The 14,930-nt window shown below is 40.0% G+C and overlaps 1 protein-coding gene across 1 annotated transcript in view; it reads right to left on the bottom strand.

The window, feature by feature from the left end:
* EGLN1 (egl-9 family hypoxia-inducible factor 1) overlaps positions 1-14,930 on the bottom strand; it is a 62,722-nt gene that overhangs the window by 12,023 nt on the left and 35,769 nt on the right. The window contains exon 2 of the mRNA XM_010860513.1: positions 279-398. Within this exon, the coding sequence (XP_010858815.1) occupies positions 279-398 (120 nt within the window). The remainder of the gene's footprint in view (positions 1-278; positions 399-14,930) is intronic.

The raw sequence follows: 14,930 nt of genomic DNA, 5'->3' as shown, positions 1-14,930 counted from the left end.
ATAAGTGTTTTGGGTATTATTTTAACAAAAGATACTTTTGTAAAAGTTAAATTTTGGATGAATGCTTCAATATCCAAAATAAGGGAATCTACTTTTTGAGCTATATTAGTATCTGTTTCATTTCAATAAAGATCCACCCCTAATACCTTACAGTAAAGCATATCTAAGGAGAAATGTTTAACTGTTCCACATTTTAAAGTCAGTCTCACCTATGAGGAGTATTTGTGAGAAAAGAACACCTGTAAGATAAAAAATAAATGCTCAATTAGGTGGCATACCTTGGCATCCCAGTCTTTATTAAGATAATATATACATGTCACACATCTTCCATCTCCATTTGGATTATCGACATGACGTACGTAACCTGTTCCATTGCCAGGGTAACAAGCAACCATGGCCTGTAACAATAATAATAATAATAATAATAATAATAAATTTAATAGTCCAACTATGAGTAAAAAGGGAAAACAGCTTATAACAAAGATCTCTGATTTTTGGCTATTCTGACTTACATTTAAATTCTTTCTCTAGTAAAAAATCATGTTTGTAGATAAGAAGAAGTAAAGACCTTCTACATTTATGTGTATAAAAAGCACAGGGTAGGCTGGTGAACAATGCAAGGTCTGGAGAACTGTCTCACAGTGATGGGAAGAGCTGACATGGAAGGATCAGAGAGACTGCAGAAAGGCCTCTCTTTTGTGACCTTTATTCATGCTGATAATCAAGATCAAGTGGGCTTTGTCCTGCTCCATGGAAGATGGCCATTCTCCCTGAGCTCACCACAGAACATCTATGTTACCATTTGACAGTCACAAACCACCTCCAACACTGTCTCTGAGTGGAACCAATTTGGAAAGAACAACTTAGAAGATCAATGCTGAACATTAACTCATTTAATATTAATGAGACTAAATGACAAATTAGCATGTAACACGCCCCTCCGTTAAGGAAACTGAGGCCCAGGATGGTTAATGTTCTTAATGACACATGACAGGAGATCAAGTATGAATGTGGGCAATCTGGCTTCAGAACCCAAGTTACTGACACTACACTATGTTATCCATGTAACACACCGCTATACTCGTGTGTGTTGGGGGTCAGGGGGTGGAGAGTGAAAAAAGAAGACTGCTAGCTGGCTATTGCAGTTTGTTTCCAGGAGAAAAACAAAAATCAGGTTGACTAAGGTGGCAAGGTAGGATGTATTGTGAAGGCAGAAAACCAACAGGGTTTGCTCATGGACTGGAAGTGGAGAAAAAGGAGAGTGAAGGATGATTCTGCTGTTTCCAGCCTATGTAACTGAATGAATGGAGTATTTACTAAAAACAAAAAAAAAAACCCCAGAAATACTAGGTGAAAGAGTTAACACCATGCACAGGGTACAAGAGGAGCTTCCCAGCAGGGGTCCTGATAAGCCAGATATTCCAGAGTAGAACAAAACTGAAGACACTATGATTATGCTTCAGAATGAGAAGTTTGTGTTAGGCTCTTCTACATTGTTCTCCTTTAGGGTTCTATGGCGGTACCTAGGGGTGACTGATAGGCAGTCCAGAAAAATGTTGTTCAGTCGCTAAGTCATGTCCGACTCTTTGCAACCCCAGAGACCCATAAAATGACAAGAGACCAAACAAACAGGTCTTGCCCCAACCCTCAACTGGGATACCATTTATCTGGTTCCACTGAATTCCAAGCGAGACTTTTTGGAAAAAATAAAAGATGTAATAAAAGTTTTAAACAACTGTATTAATTAAATTTTATAATCCTGAAGTAGCTCAGTTACCTCCACCTAAATGTATTATCTGAGGGGCCATTATCACCGGAGCCTTGTCTGCTGTTCCCTAGAGCCCTTTAGCTCTGCTCTGGTGACAGGGACACCACGGAGTGAAGAGAAAGGAAGGCAGGGGAAGGGAGTCAGTGCTACACAGGGCCTGCCTGTTTGCTGACTCAACCTGTCTATAGCAGCCATAGCAAAGGCAGCAGGACATTATTACAACTGTAAAAAGGATAAGATGAGAAACCCCACCACAACCCAGCAAACTAGAAGGCCTACTGATAATCAGAGCTAAATGCAGGTGGCTATAAAACGAGTAATGTATAAAAGAGAAAGAAGCAAGAGGATCCTACTCCCAGAAGACAGACATGCCCTTCTGTGCCTACAACTAGAGACTCTAAGAGGAGAAGGGAAAACCAAGCACAGCCAGAAAAAGCAGATCACCTTGGAAAACCTGAAACCTGAAGGAGTCAAACTCCTAGAGGTTCTGGGGAAAGATAAATACTGCAGGAAACATGCAAAGATTTGGGAGGGTCATGAATTCATTCAAATATCCGCATGGCCTAAACACGACACAATGAAACGCACTGAGCAATTCACGCATGTCCTGAAACTCCTCCCCACTTGGAGTCTAAAAAACATAAAAAGACATTTCTATAAAATCTCATGAAATCTAGAAGCTGTTATGTTTAAAATAAGTATTCACATTTAAACAAATGTGAATTTAAACAAAGTTATCCTTAGCTACAATTTGGACTATCAAAATTTTAAGTTTCTTAAATGTTACACAGTGCTTATAGGTTTTAAATAACATTTATGCTTTATGTCTTAATTGGTAATTTTGTTTTCTAGGTATATTATATATATATATATTTGTGTAAAAAAGACTATTGCTATTCTTGACTTTTTTTTAATATACAGGTTCTTGTTCACAATACTTTTAATAAATTCAGCTTCTCTTAATCTCTTGGTAAAACAATAACAACTCATTCCACACCTGGTTTTACCTGCTTGAGACCATTATTAGTCTAGAAGTCATTAGCAGTATTAAAAAGTATTATGAAATACCTACAATATCCCACTACAAAAAGGGTCAGTATGGTATGTCTGAAAGGGCTTAGCTGGAAAGAAAGAAAACACCAGGCACTTGCAAATCAACTGATAAACTGAATAGTGCAGATAAGAAACAGAAAAGGAATTCGGAAGAAAGGAATTATTCATGTGGGATAAAATAAAAGGACAAGGCTCTGAGCTACACATGACCTTGGCTCACCTTTAAAGGACAGGTGTGATTTGGAAAGGTAAAGGGATAAAAAAACCAACAGTACGGGCATGGCAAACACAGGAAACAGCTGAGTGACAGCAGGGTCGTTTATAATGGTCTGCTTTGTCACTTAATAACTAATTAAGCAGGTAAGTTAATTTGGCACAAATAAGATGAAATCTTGAAAATTCAGCAGAGGAAGAGCAACAGTGAGCCACTGTGGTCCTTGTGCAGGGATGGCTACAATGAAAGCTTTGAAGAAGGCAGATTCCTTATTCTAGGATTTATATGAAAGATTATGTAAGTAAGATAAAGGACATTGCTATGATCTGAATGTTTCCATCCCTGCATAGATTCATAGGCTGAAACTCTGAAGCCCCGAATATTTAAGAGGTGGAACCTTTGAGAGCCACTGAGGTCACAAGCAGGGAGCCCTCATGAATGGATAAGTGCTCTTACAAAGGGGCTCTGAGAGTAACCCTGACGCTTCCTCCTTGCGAGGACACAGCCAGAAGTGGCTATGAACCAGGAAAGGGGCTTCACCAGACAGTGGCGAGCATGGTCACCTTGATCTTGAGCCTGCCAGCCTCTAGAACTGTAAGCAATACATTTCCGTGTTTATAAGCTACTCAGTCTGTGTTATTTTGCTATAGCAGCCCAAATGGATTAAGACATACCTATACCTATAAAGACAGCAGAAAATTCAGCAGAGGAAGAAGGCATACCTATAAAGGATAAAATTGTTTCAAGAGATTTACACTGTATATAGTGGTCCTAAGGATAAGGAAAGTCACTGAAGTCTATCAAGTAAAACAACTATCTCTAGAGATTTGATGAGGACTGGAGTGCTACTCCCTGGGTATTCTTCTATCCTTTCTGAGGAGTAGCAGACATGACCTCACACTCCCATGAGGGCTAGGCTGGAAGACAGTGGAAAAGACTCGACATTGCCTGAAAAAGAAACAATGCAATTGCCTGCTCTACCATTCTGAGGCACATTCCTAATCTGACATGTCTTTGAGACACCAATTTTAAACATTTCAGTTTCTCGTTGGGAAAAACCTATTTAAACATAAGCAAAACAATTAAATGCTATTTTTTCCCTTTTTGACATGAAAATATACATGATTGAAGATGTTCTTAGGATAAGAAAAACCATAAATTTGTTTTTTACTCTTAAGAATAAAAGGAAGGAAGAGGTTTGTGGTACCTCTCTGGAATCTGAAGACATTTATTTCTGGCATTGGAAGGCTTGTATTCAATATGAAGTTGAACCAGGAAACTCACTTTTTTTCCTTCTTGAACTGAATTATTTTAAAACACTGATTCAAAGCTAAGAAAAGTAAAATTTTATGGCTAACAAAGTATTATTTTTTACCTGGAATGTGGGGAAAAGCTTTACTATTTGAAAATTTATTCTATTAAAATATATTGTCCCAGGTCTACAGCCCTCTGCCCTGTGCAGACACAGACAGTTAACGTTTAGTAAGCACTCACCATAAGCCAGGCAAGGATCATCCCGTTCACTCCTCACAACAAACTTATGAGGTAGGTCCAATTAATCTCTTCATTTTGGAGATTAGAAAACATAGCTATAATGAGAATGAAAACCTTGCCAAACGTCACAGAGATGCTGAGGAGTCTGGAGGAGAAAACCGCCTGCTTTATGTCCTCCTCAGTTCCTGCTTCCAGTAAGGCTGTGTTCAGTCCGAGTGAAGAGTTCAGGTGAACCAGGAGCCGGCTCCTGAGGGACTCCCCACCGGCCACAACAACAGATGGACACATACACACACATGCACACACGCGTGCATGCACGAGGTTCAGTTCTCCCACGCGCTTTGGGAGGTCTCCTCCAACTCTGCATTACTGCTCTGAAGTCTCTTCCTCCTCCATTCCCACAGCACAGGTACCCACCACGAGCACTATCATTCGGGTTTACGCAACTCTAGCTCAAATATGGGGGGACACATATCATTGCAAGAACTAGACTAAAAACGAGTTGGTATCTACTATAATCTTATTCCTTAAACTGCAGATTTCAATTATACTTGTTTAGGTAATCTCATTTCCTAAAAGATATAACTAAAAACTTTATAAAATTATGAATTTTGTTCACTGTATTAATTAGCCTGTTAAACAGAGGTGATAAGGAAGGACAATCCATAGGCATTTAAAAATTTAAATCTCTTGACTTATTTGCTAAACTTTAATGTTATAAGTAACATACAGTGTTAGTTGCTCAGTTGTGTCCAACTCTTTACAACTCTATGGATTGTAGCTGGCCAGGCTCCTCTATCCATGGAATTTTCCAGGGAAGAATACTGCAGTGGGTTGCCATTTCCTTCTCCAGGGGATCCTCCCCACCCAGGGATTGAACCTAGGTCTCCTGCATTGCAGGCAGATTCTCAAATTCTTTACCATCTGAACTGGTGGGAAATCCCAATTTATGAGATTTTTCATATTTTTACTTGCTGTTTCATTCTTTTGTCAACTGCTTACTCACATCCTTTATTCACTTTCCTAATGGGTTATTCATCACTTCTCTCTTGATCTTTGAGAGATCTTTAAGTATAAATCTTCTATCATATGATAAAACAACAATTTCAACATTTTTATATTCCTATAGAATATTTAATACGAGCTAGTTATAATTTGTATACAAAGGCCGAGTATAATCATATTAATTATAAATTAAAGTTTTAAAAAGTCCAAGAGACTCCTCTGACCATACTCATCGGAATGAAATGCAGGGGGAAAAAGGAAAGATAATATAATAGTATTGCTACAAATTACTCCTTAAATAGCCCAAGAATGATAGGCTGTTTAATTCAATACCAGACACACTATTTTCCTTCTTGGGCCCTAATTCTAGCCTGAGGGAAAACAACTCCAATATACATTTAAAAATCAACTTACTTAAGAGCAATGTTTCAACAGGTAGTGTATTCATCTTTAATGAGGCCTTACTGCACTCTTCCCTTTTAGCAAGGAATTGATAAAATTCTACTTTACATGTCAGGAACTGGTCTGTGGAGCAGTTTATATTTGGGCTGCCTGGCTCTGCTGTCAGAGGAGACCTGTGATTTGTTAGCCTCGGCTGCAAGCTCACCAGCTCTGCACAGCCCTTCCTCAAGTCCCCAGGCCAGGCTTTGCAGTTATGCCATTCACCCACAGCACCTGAGGAGGAGGACCGAGCAACCTCTCCCCACAAGGAGGCAGGGGTCCAGGCAGGCCTCAGCTTGATCTCCAGGAGAGACACTATTGCATTCCAGCCCCGGCAGGAAGGCGCTCTGCTAAGACACGGTCTCTGACAGCTGTGGCCAACTTGTTTTATTAATAAAATAATTCTCCGGCAAGCTTGCAATTTAGCATTCAAACAAAGAAAACAAACAAAACCCCCAGCTGCTGAACATTACCAACAATAATTTCAGCACCTCTTAAGGCCCACAGAACAGGCAGTGCACTAAGCCTGGGGATACAGAGATGAAAAGTTCAACACCTGCTTCCTGAAATTCCAGAGTCTGGAAGAGAGGTGTGATTTAAACTATGTAAGTTATTTCAGCATAGAGAGTGTTGATTTGCTTTGATGGGATGGAGGACTTGAATTAGAGGGTCCTATTATTCATCCTGGATCATTAGTGAACATCTGCAAAACCACTCTAGGACAGAGTTACTGATTAATGATGAAAGCTTCTAATCAAAAACCTCAGGTAAGCCCTCGATCCTTATCTCTTTTCAAATCGACAGATGTTGGTAATTAGCAAAACAGGTATTAGAAATGATGACAGTATAGAAGAGCGGTGAATAAGCTATGTGGTTTGGTTAGATACCACACAGGGACCACTGCTCTTACATGAGTACATGCATAGGAGTCTAATGAACCCAGGAGCCTATTCTCTTTGGGATGGTTCCCTAGGGCTTAAGATTCCTACACGTTCTGTGATAAGTCCCCTACAAGGGAATTTTGTTGTCTGATCCTATGTTAAAATGAATACTAAAACCAGATTAGCACTTCTGCCTAGAATAAACCTTTCCTAAGCTTTCTAAAATGGAGAATCTCTAAGACTACTTTTGTGGGTGTAGCAGAGCTCTGAGTTTTGTTTTCATAGTAACATGCCATCTAGAAGCTGTTTAGCAGGACTAGGTCAACACCGCTCATTTATCTGAAGCTGCAAACTTGAGCATTATCTCTCAAAGAGAAGCTAATACCTAAACTGAACTGGCTCAGGTAGGTCGTAACAGGGAGACAGTCACGCAAAGGCATCCAGGACAGTGTAATAAACAAAGCAGGGTCTTACACAAGGTACCCAGACAGCAAGGATGATTAATGCTTTAATGGGAATGGGGCATCAGAAAACATTTTATAGGGAAAGTGACAAATGAGCATAATTTTGAAGGATAGTAATAGAACTTTTCCAGAGTAGAGGGAGTTTTCAAGTAAAGGAAACAGTATTTTCAAAAACCATGAACAAATATGGCACCCTGAGAGGACCACAACCAGGTAAGTACCATTGGAAGATGAAGTCCCCACCAGGGCTGTGGGAGACAGGGAAGGACAGATGGGCAGGGGCCAGCAGAAAGGCCCTCGCCAGATGCTCAGTTTTTTTTTACAAGTCAGTGAAGCTAAATGAATCACCTGGTCTTCTTCTTAAACTATGATTCCAAACGCCATACTTGAAATCCTGATTTAGTAAGTATGGGATGAGGCCTGCGATCTCAGAATTTTAAACAAGCACTCCATAGGATTCTGATTAACAAAGGCCCAAATTTCCACTCAATCCTAAAGGAAATCAACCCTGCATATTCATTGGAAGGACTGATGCTGAATGAAGCTCCAATACTTTGGATACCTGACGCAAAGAAATGACTCATTGGAAAAGATCCTGATGCTGGGAAAGATGGAGGGCAAAGAGAAGAAGGGGGTGAGAGAGAACGAGATGGATGGCATCACCAACTCAATGGACATGAGTCTGAGCAAACTCAGGGAGATCGTGAAGAACAGGGAAGCCTGGTGTGCTGCAGTCCATGGGGCCGCCTAGAGTTGGACATGACTGAGTGACTGAACAACAGTAACAATTTCAAATAACAGTAGCAAAAAAATATTTCAACTCTCCAAACATCACTTAGGCTACTCATAGGGGATGGAGTGGATGACCTGGAATTAGAGATTACTGACACATAGACAAGAGATGCTAGCCCGGATGAGGGGCACAGGACTGAAGCACAAGGGAATTAAGGCAAAATGAAGACTGTGAAACAGTCAGGACTCGGTGCAGCGACAGAGAAGGAAGAGTGCATTAAAAAACAACAACCTCAAAAATATCCACTATTTGTTCATTCATTCAATAAATCTTTTCTGAGCATTTCTGAGCATATGTCAGGTACTGTTCTAGATCTTAGGGATACAATAATGAAGAGAGAAAAAAGTGACTGCTTTCAGGGAACATATTCTGGTAGGAGGAGAAAGGACAAACAAAAAAATTAAGTTAACACAGAGCATAATAAATAGTATGTGAGAAGATTAGTATTTTGAAAACACAAGGCAGGAATGGGGAATACAAGGCTGGGGTGTTAATGGGGTGGGTCCAGCAGACCCATCTGAGCAGACCTGAAGGAGATGAGGAGTGAATGTTCCAGGTGGTGGGCCTGGCCTGTGTGAGGAAAAGGAGGGTCAGTGTGCCTGGAGATGAGAGAGCAAAGCCGTGGACAGTGCAAGATGAGGTCAGAGAGGGGAAGAGCTGGGGCTTTAGACACCACTGAAAGGACTAAGAGAGAGGTCACTGGAGGGCTTTGAGCAGTCTGGCTGCCACGTGGAGAGTGGCTGGAAAACTACTACCCACTGCCCGGTTTTGTAAGTCAAGTTTCACTGGAACACTCGTTTGTTTATGTATTATTATCTATGGCTGTTTTCAGGCAATAAAAGAATTAAGTAGCTGTGATAGAGGGTATGGTCCACAAAGCCTCAAATTTTTTACCACCTGGCCTTTCGCAGAAGTCTGCAACTCCTGATGTGGAAAACAGACCAAGGCTGGCACAAGTGGAAGGCAGAAGATGAATGAGAAAGCTTTCCCCGCAATAAATCAGATGAAGTATGCTGACTGCTTGGATCACAGTCTTAAGAAGTGACTGGATCCTCAACCTGTTCTGAAGGAATCATAAGCAGGATTCCCACAAGGACTGGTACAGAGTAAGAGAGAGAGTATGCCTCTAAGGTTTTTGGCTTGAGAAGCTGAAAAACTGAAATTACCTTAAATGGACAAAGACAACAGGTGGCACAGCCTCAGTGCAGGGGCCTTGTGAGGAGTCCAGTTTTGAACATGTTGAGACTTAAAGAGTTCACTTGCTCAGAGGCAGGAAGACAGTCTGTGAAGAATGTATAGTCCAGTGGAACAGAAAAGGAAAACTCACCATTTCAATCAACCAACCATTAGGGGAAGCTGGGATCGGGGAAAGCTTCTTGATAAATGGGTCTTGAAAGAAGAATATAAATTGACCAGGCAGAGAGGAGAGTGAGACTATTCCAGGAAAAGAAGTCACAAACAAAGACGAGGAAGAGCACGGTCAATGTGCTCAGGTGTGCGCTTTGTATAAACTGCGACTGGGGGCAGGGGGGCCCAAAGTATGAGCAAGGGGTGTGACAGACAGGGCTGGACACATCCGAAGTTGCTTCCTAGAAGGTCAGCATTCTTTAAATTAACTCGGTTTTATCTCATGGGTAATGGAGCCACCGAGGAGTTTTGAGTGACGAAGTGACACGATCAACTCAGCAGGTTCTCATTCACTTGAGTAGGTGACAGAGTAGCACCAAAGTACAACTGCAACATAATGAGTCTGCTTCTCTTACCAGAGTTGGTACACAGCTAGCCATTTCCTCTTTGTGTTACTCGATAAAGGAGAAAACACAGTTTAAAAAAAAAATTTTAATTACAAATCCTGTAGTTTTGTTTTTTTTAAGTACAGTTAATTACCATGTTGTACCAATCTCTGCTGTATAGCAAAGTGACTCAGTTATACACATACATACATTCTTTTTTCATATTCTTTTTCATTATGGTTTATCAAAATGTTTGGTTTTAATTTTCTTGATGTAGAATCAATGCAACAGTAACAACAAAAATCTGATTTTTTAAAGAAAATTTCCAAAATGAATGAGCTCAAATGCAGTACTTAAATGTTTAAACTTAGCCTGAGCCTTAATGTTTAGAGAGATATTTAGTAGTCACTAAATGCTTTATTCATTTTAAAACTTAACAGAGTCAGCATTCTGTTCATAAGAACATGTAACGCATGGTTATAAAAATATGTAACTCAAGACTTAAGAGATCAATAACTCCAATAACGAGCTGATTTTTTCTATAACAGCGCAACTCTCTTTGTAGGCAGACAATCAAGCACTTCTGAAAAGCTTTTGTGGTGTGACTGACAGAGACTCAGGCTGCAGGCTTTGTGAGAGGACAAGTGTTCCCGGGAGAGAACCCCATCTACAGGACATCTCATGTCAGTCCTGCCACGGCTCCGTGAGTCAGGCAGTGACTATCCACATTTTACAAGGAAATCTATCTGGGCCTTGTTTTAAGTTCTGCCTCTCCAAACCACTGCCCAAGAGTGTAACCAGTGTAAGAGCCAGATCTGGTCTTAGAAAATAATAATGGCCCAATTCAAATAATCTTAATCTCTATTCTACTTTCATCACCTTGAATGAGTTATGTTCTTTACTGTTCTTCGCTCATTCTAAAGATAGCTGCTTAATTGTTTATGAACTACCGTATCCAGACACCATTATAATACTTATTTTCTGGATTTTCCCAATCAGATTCTGGATTCCTACAGGGTATGAATCAGGCTTTATTAATCTGTGCCAAATACAAGTGCTCAACTATCTGTTGAATAAATTAGTTAATGACTAAGGGGGTGGTGGGATTAATGTAAATAACTTATATTTAAAATAGAAGTTGAGTTTTACCATCTATGCTAAAGGTTGACAGAAACATTGTTAGGTTATAAGAAATAAATTTGAAGTTCAATAGCTTTCCACTTGCAAGGGATGACAAAAATTACATACACACACACACATTCTTCTGTATTTGATATGATGTCGAGACGTGAGCTATACAAACCTAAGAGACTGCTTCTCCCCCATCTCTAGATGTGAGATAAAATCCCACATCTAAGTCTCCGTCTGCCTGGAAGGAGATTCTGTTATGTCTCAGCCTCTAGTTAATCTATATTTTTATCAATGATTTTTTTTGGGGGGAGTGGTGTAAACATCACATTATTTTTTGGCCGCACCACACAGCAAGCAGGATCTTAGTTCCCTGATCAAGGATTGAACTTGTACCCCCTGCAGTGGAAATCCAACTTCTTAACCAATGGACCATGAGGGAAGTCCTAGACATTATATATTTCAAAAGGCTTTGCAGAGGATAGTACTGCAATAATACAAACTTTTCTTCTCCCACACATGTAACATGTAAAACCAAACGACAGTGACCAAAATTACCTAATATTATTTAAAATGAACAGCAGAAGCATGAGAATATGATTCTCAAATGTTACTTCCCATTTCTCTACAATCCTTCCTTAAACTTAACTTCACTTACATTTATTTCTACTCAAATATAGCTGCTCAGCAACTTGATCACAAATTTTTATCATTACCAATGATCTTGAATCACAAAAACAGAAGAATCTATCCATATAACTTCTGACTAGGAAAAATTTAGATAAATATATGTAACAGGAAAACCACCACCATTTACTGAGGTATCACCACCTGATGGTCACTGTGCCAAGAACTTTATACTCACTCTTTCATTTAATTCTAGTAACTCCCGGAAGGCAGAGTAAAACTATAAAATGGGGATAAGACAATTTCCAGAAGATAGCTTTAAAAAAAAAAAAACCTCCCCAAATCCAGGAGTTTAGGTTGACCATAAACTTAAACCAGTTACTACGTTGCTAAAAAGCCACTACAACATTAAGCAACATTAAATGGTTCCTAGATTCTGTACTACTCAGGCCATATCTAAGCAGTATAATGGATCTACTGTATCCATTTCTGGGGATACATTAGAGGAAGACTACTGACAAGCTGCAGTATTATCAAGGGAAAAAAAAGGCGGAAATGCTAAGGGCAACGTCTAGCAGATGGGAGAAGTGAGGAGGTTTAGCGTGGAGAAGACATATCCCCAGTGGACTGTAATCTCCACATCAGATAAAACAGCACTGCATCGTACATAGAGCTTTCCAGTTTGCAACATGGCTCTTTACCATCCCAAAAGGCCACACAAAATAAAGGAATGACACAGAAACTGCCTGCACTCAAATCCCAACTCTACAGGCTCAGTCACTGGAAAGTTAACCAAACCTTTGTGTGCCTGATTTCTCTTGTCTGTACAGTAAAAATAACAACAGTACACCTGACTTACATGGCAAATCAGCTAGGACACAAAAATTACTTAAACACTGCCTGGGAAACACAAAGCGTCAACAGTGCTGGCTAAGACCAACAGCTGCAGGGCGCAGGAGAAGCCCCACACCTTCAGAGCCGCTGCCTCACTGGAGAACTCAGAATTATCCCTCTCACAGGATGTGAGCCAAGCAAGACAACAGATGAAAGAGTTCTGTAAATCTTAATCCCTTTCTACCTCCATCATAATCTCTACAAGGGCCTCCTATATACCAGGCACCATGCTAACTATAATCTTTAGTAGCTCATTTAATCCTTACAACTACTTACCTGAGGACGCAGAACTAAGTGGGCAGCTAGATTGTGGACCCAGATTTGCTGGGCTCCATATTCCCTCATTTATGCATCTTGGCAACTAGCAACATTCCTAATAAAAATGCCTCATAGGTATAAAATAATCCAGGCAAGAATACTGCAGTGGGTTGCCATTTCCTTCTCCAGGATATCTTCCCAACCCAGGGAATGAACCCAGGTCTCCCGCATTGCAGGCAGACGCTTTACCATTTGAGCCACCAGGGAAGTTGTATAAGATAATCAGTGTTTCTTTAATCAAATAAACACCAGGTACAACTATTCTGAGGAAAGTGTGGAGCAGCAGAGATGGGAAAGCCCCATCCCTGCCACACCTCCCACTTAGCTGTGGAGCTCATGGGCCACGTCACCGTGCCAGGGTTCTCAGTCTCTGGAACTAGGAATCTGGACTGCCATAACCTTCCAATCTAGTTTGAAGACTGTGTGTTCCATCTGGCACTACTTCTGATACAGCAGAGACTTAAAATAAATAAACTCCAGAATTTAAAAATGAAGAGACCATAAAGATCCGGCCCAAATTCTTCAGTTAGATTCATCTAACTAGAGAGCCAAAGGATAAAATCTGGGTCTCCCAATTTCCAATCCTACATTGCATCTCTTATAAAGACATACAGCAAACATTTTAAATAGATGGGATTAAAAGAAATATAACTGGCATAACAAAGCATGGAACAATGGATGCCAAAATTAAACAGTACTTGATAACTTTTATTACTCTAAAAATGCAAACTTTGTTAGTACAGAACACTCATTGCTTAAAATACACAGCTCACACAAGGACACCTTAGGATACTGTCTCAGTTTTGTGAATACCCAATTGTAATAAAAAACAGGGTGACCTCAAATAAATTACTTTGATAACAAAAGCCCTGGAGAAGCACTATTAGTTTTATTTTGCTTTGGTTTTCTGAAAAGTATTTATAGAAATACTTGATAAGATGCTGAAACTACTGTTAGAAAGGTTTATCCAAGATTAACAGAAAAAGTTTCATTATCTCTAGAGATACACTAAAATGCAACAATTCAACTAGAATTTTACATAGTCAAGAATGGTATAAAAAGTCTTAAAAAAAAGAAAGTGTTCTGGGGCTGATTGTAAAAAGCCACGTGTGAGATTAAAATAGAAAGCACAGAGAATCCCGCAGCAGCCCAGTGGCTAGGGCTCTGTTCTTTCACTGCCAAGCAGCCTGGTTCAGTCCCTGGTTGGGGAACAAAGATTCCACAAGCCATGCAGCACAGCCAAAATAAACACACACACACACACACATCACAAAAACATTTTTAAAAATAAGAACTTAATTTTTTAAAAAACAAGCAACCCCCACTATAACATTTAAGGTAAATGTTAAGTCACATTAACAAATGTTTATTAAGCATGTTATTAATGTATAGAATGGGGTAACCTAGGTCTTCATTATACTCTAAACTGCTGTAATGGAGAAGGCAATGGCACCCCACTCCAGTACTCTTGCCTGGAAAATCCCGTGGACAGAGGACCCTAGTGGGCTGCCGTCCATAGGGTCGCTAAGAGTCAGACACGACTGAGCAACTTCACTTTCACTTTTCACTTTCTTGCACTGGAGAAGGAAATGGCAACCCACTCCAGTGTTCTTGCCTGGAGAATCCCAGGGAGGGCGGAGCCCTGTGGGCTGCCGTCTATGGGGTTGTACAGAGTCGGACACGACTGAAGCGACTTAGCAGCAGCAGCAAACTGCTGTAATTCCCCAACGATAGTAGACAAAATGTAAAAAATACAATGAAAAATAAAACACAAATAAAATATTATGGTAGTATAGAGGAGATAAAAAACTTATAGTATAATGACTAAGTATATTAAGATTGCAGCTGGCCAACCTGTATTCAAGTTTCAGCTCCACTACTTAGGAGCTACATGTGGAGACACCAACAGTATAACTGTCCCTCAATATCAATGGTGATTTGTTTCTCGGATACAAAAATCATGGATGCTCAAGCCCGTTATATAAAATGGCACAGTATCTACAAATAATCTATACATCCTCCATACATTTAATATCATCTCTAGATTACTTGTTTCCCTGGTGGCTCAGACGGTAAAGCATCTGCCTAAAATGCTGGAGACCGGGGTTTGATCCCTG

Source organism: Bison bison, unplaced genomic scaffold (assembly GCF_000754665.1).
Source record: "Bison bison bison isolate TAMUID 2011002044 unplaced genomic scaffold, Bison_UMD1.0 scf7180017864467, whole genome shotgun sequence".
NCBI classification, from domain to species: domain Eukaryota; kingdom Metazoa; phylum Chordata; class Mammalia; order Artiodactyla; family Bovidae; genus Bison; species Bison bison.
Note: the sequence above shows the minus strand (reverse complement) of the source record. Positions and strands in the feature narration are given on the sequence as shown.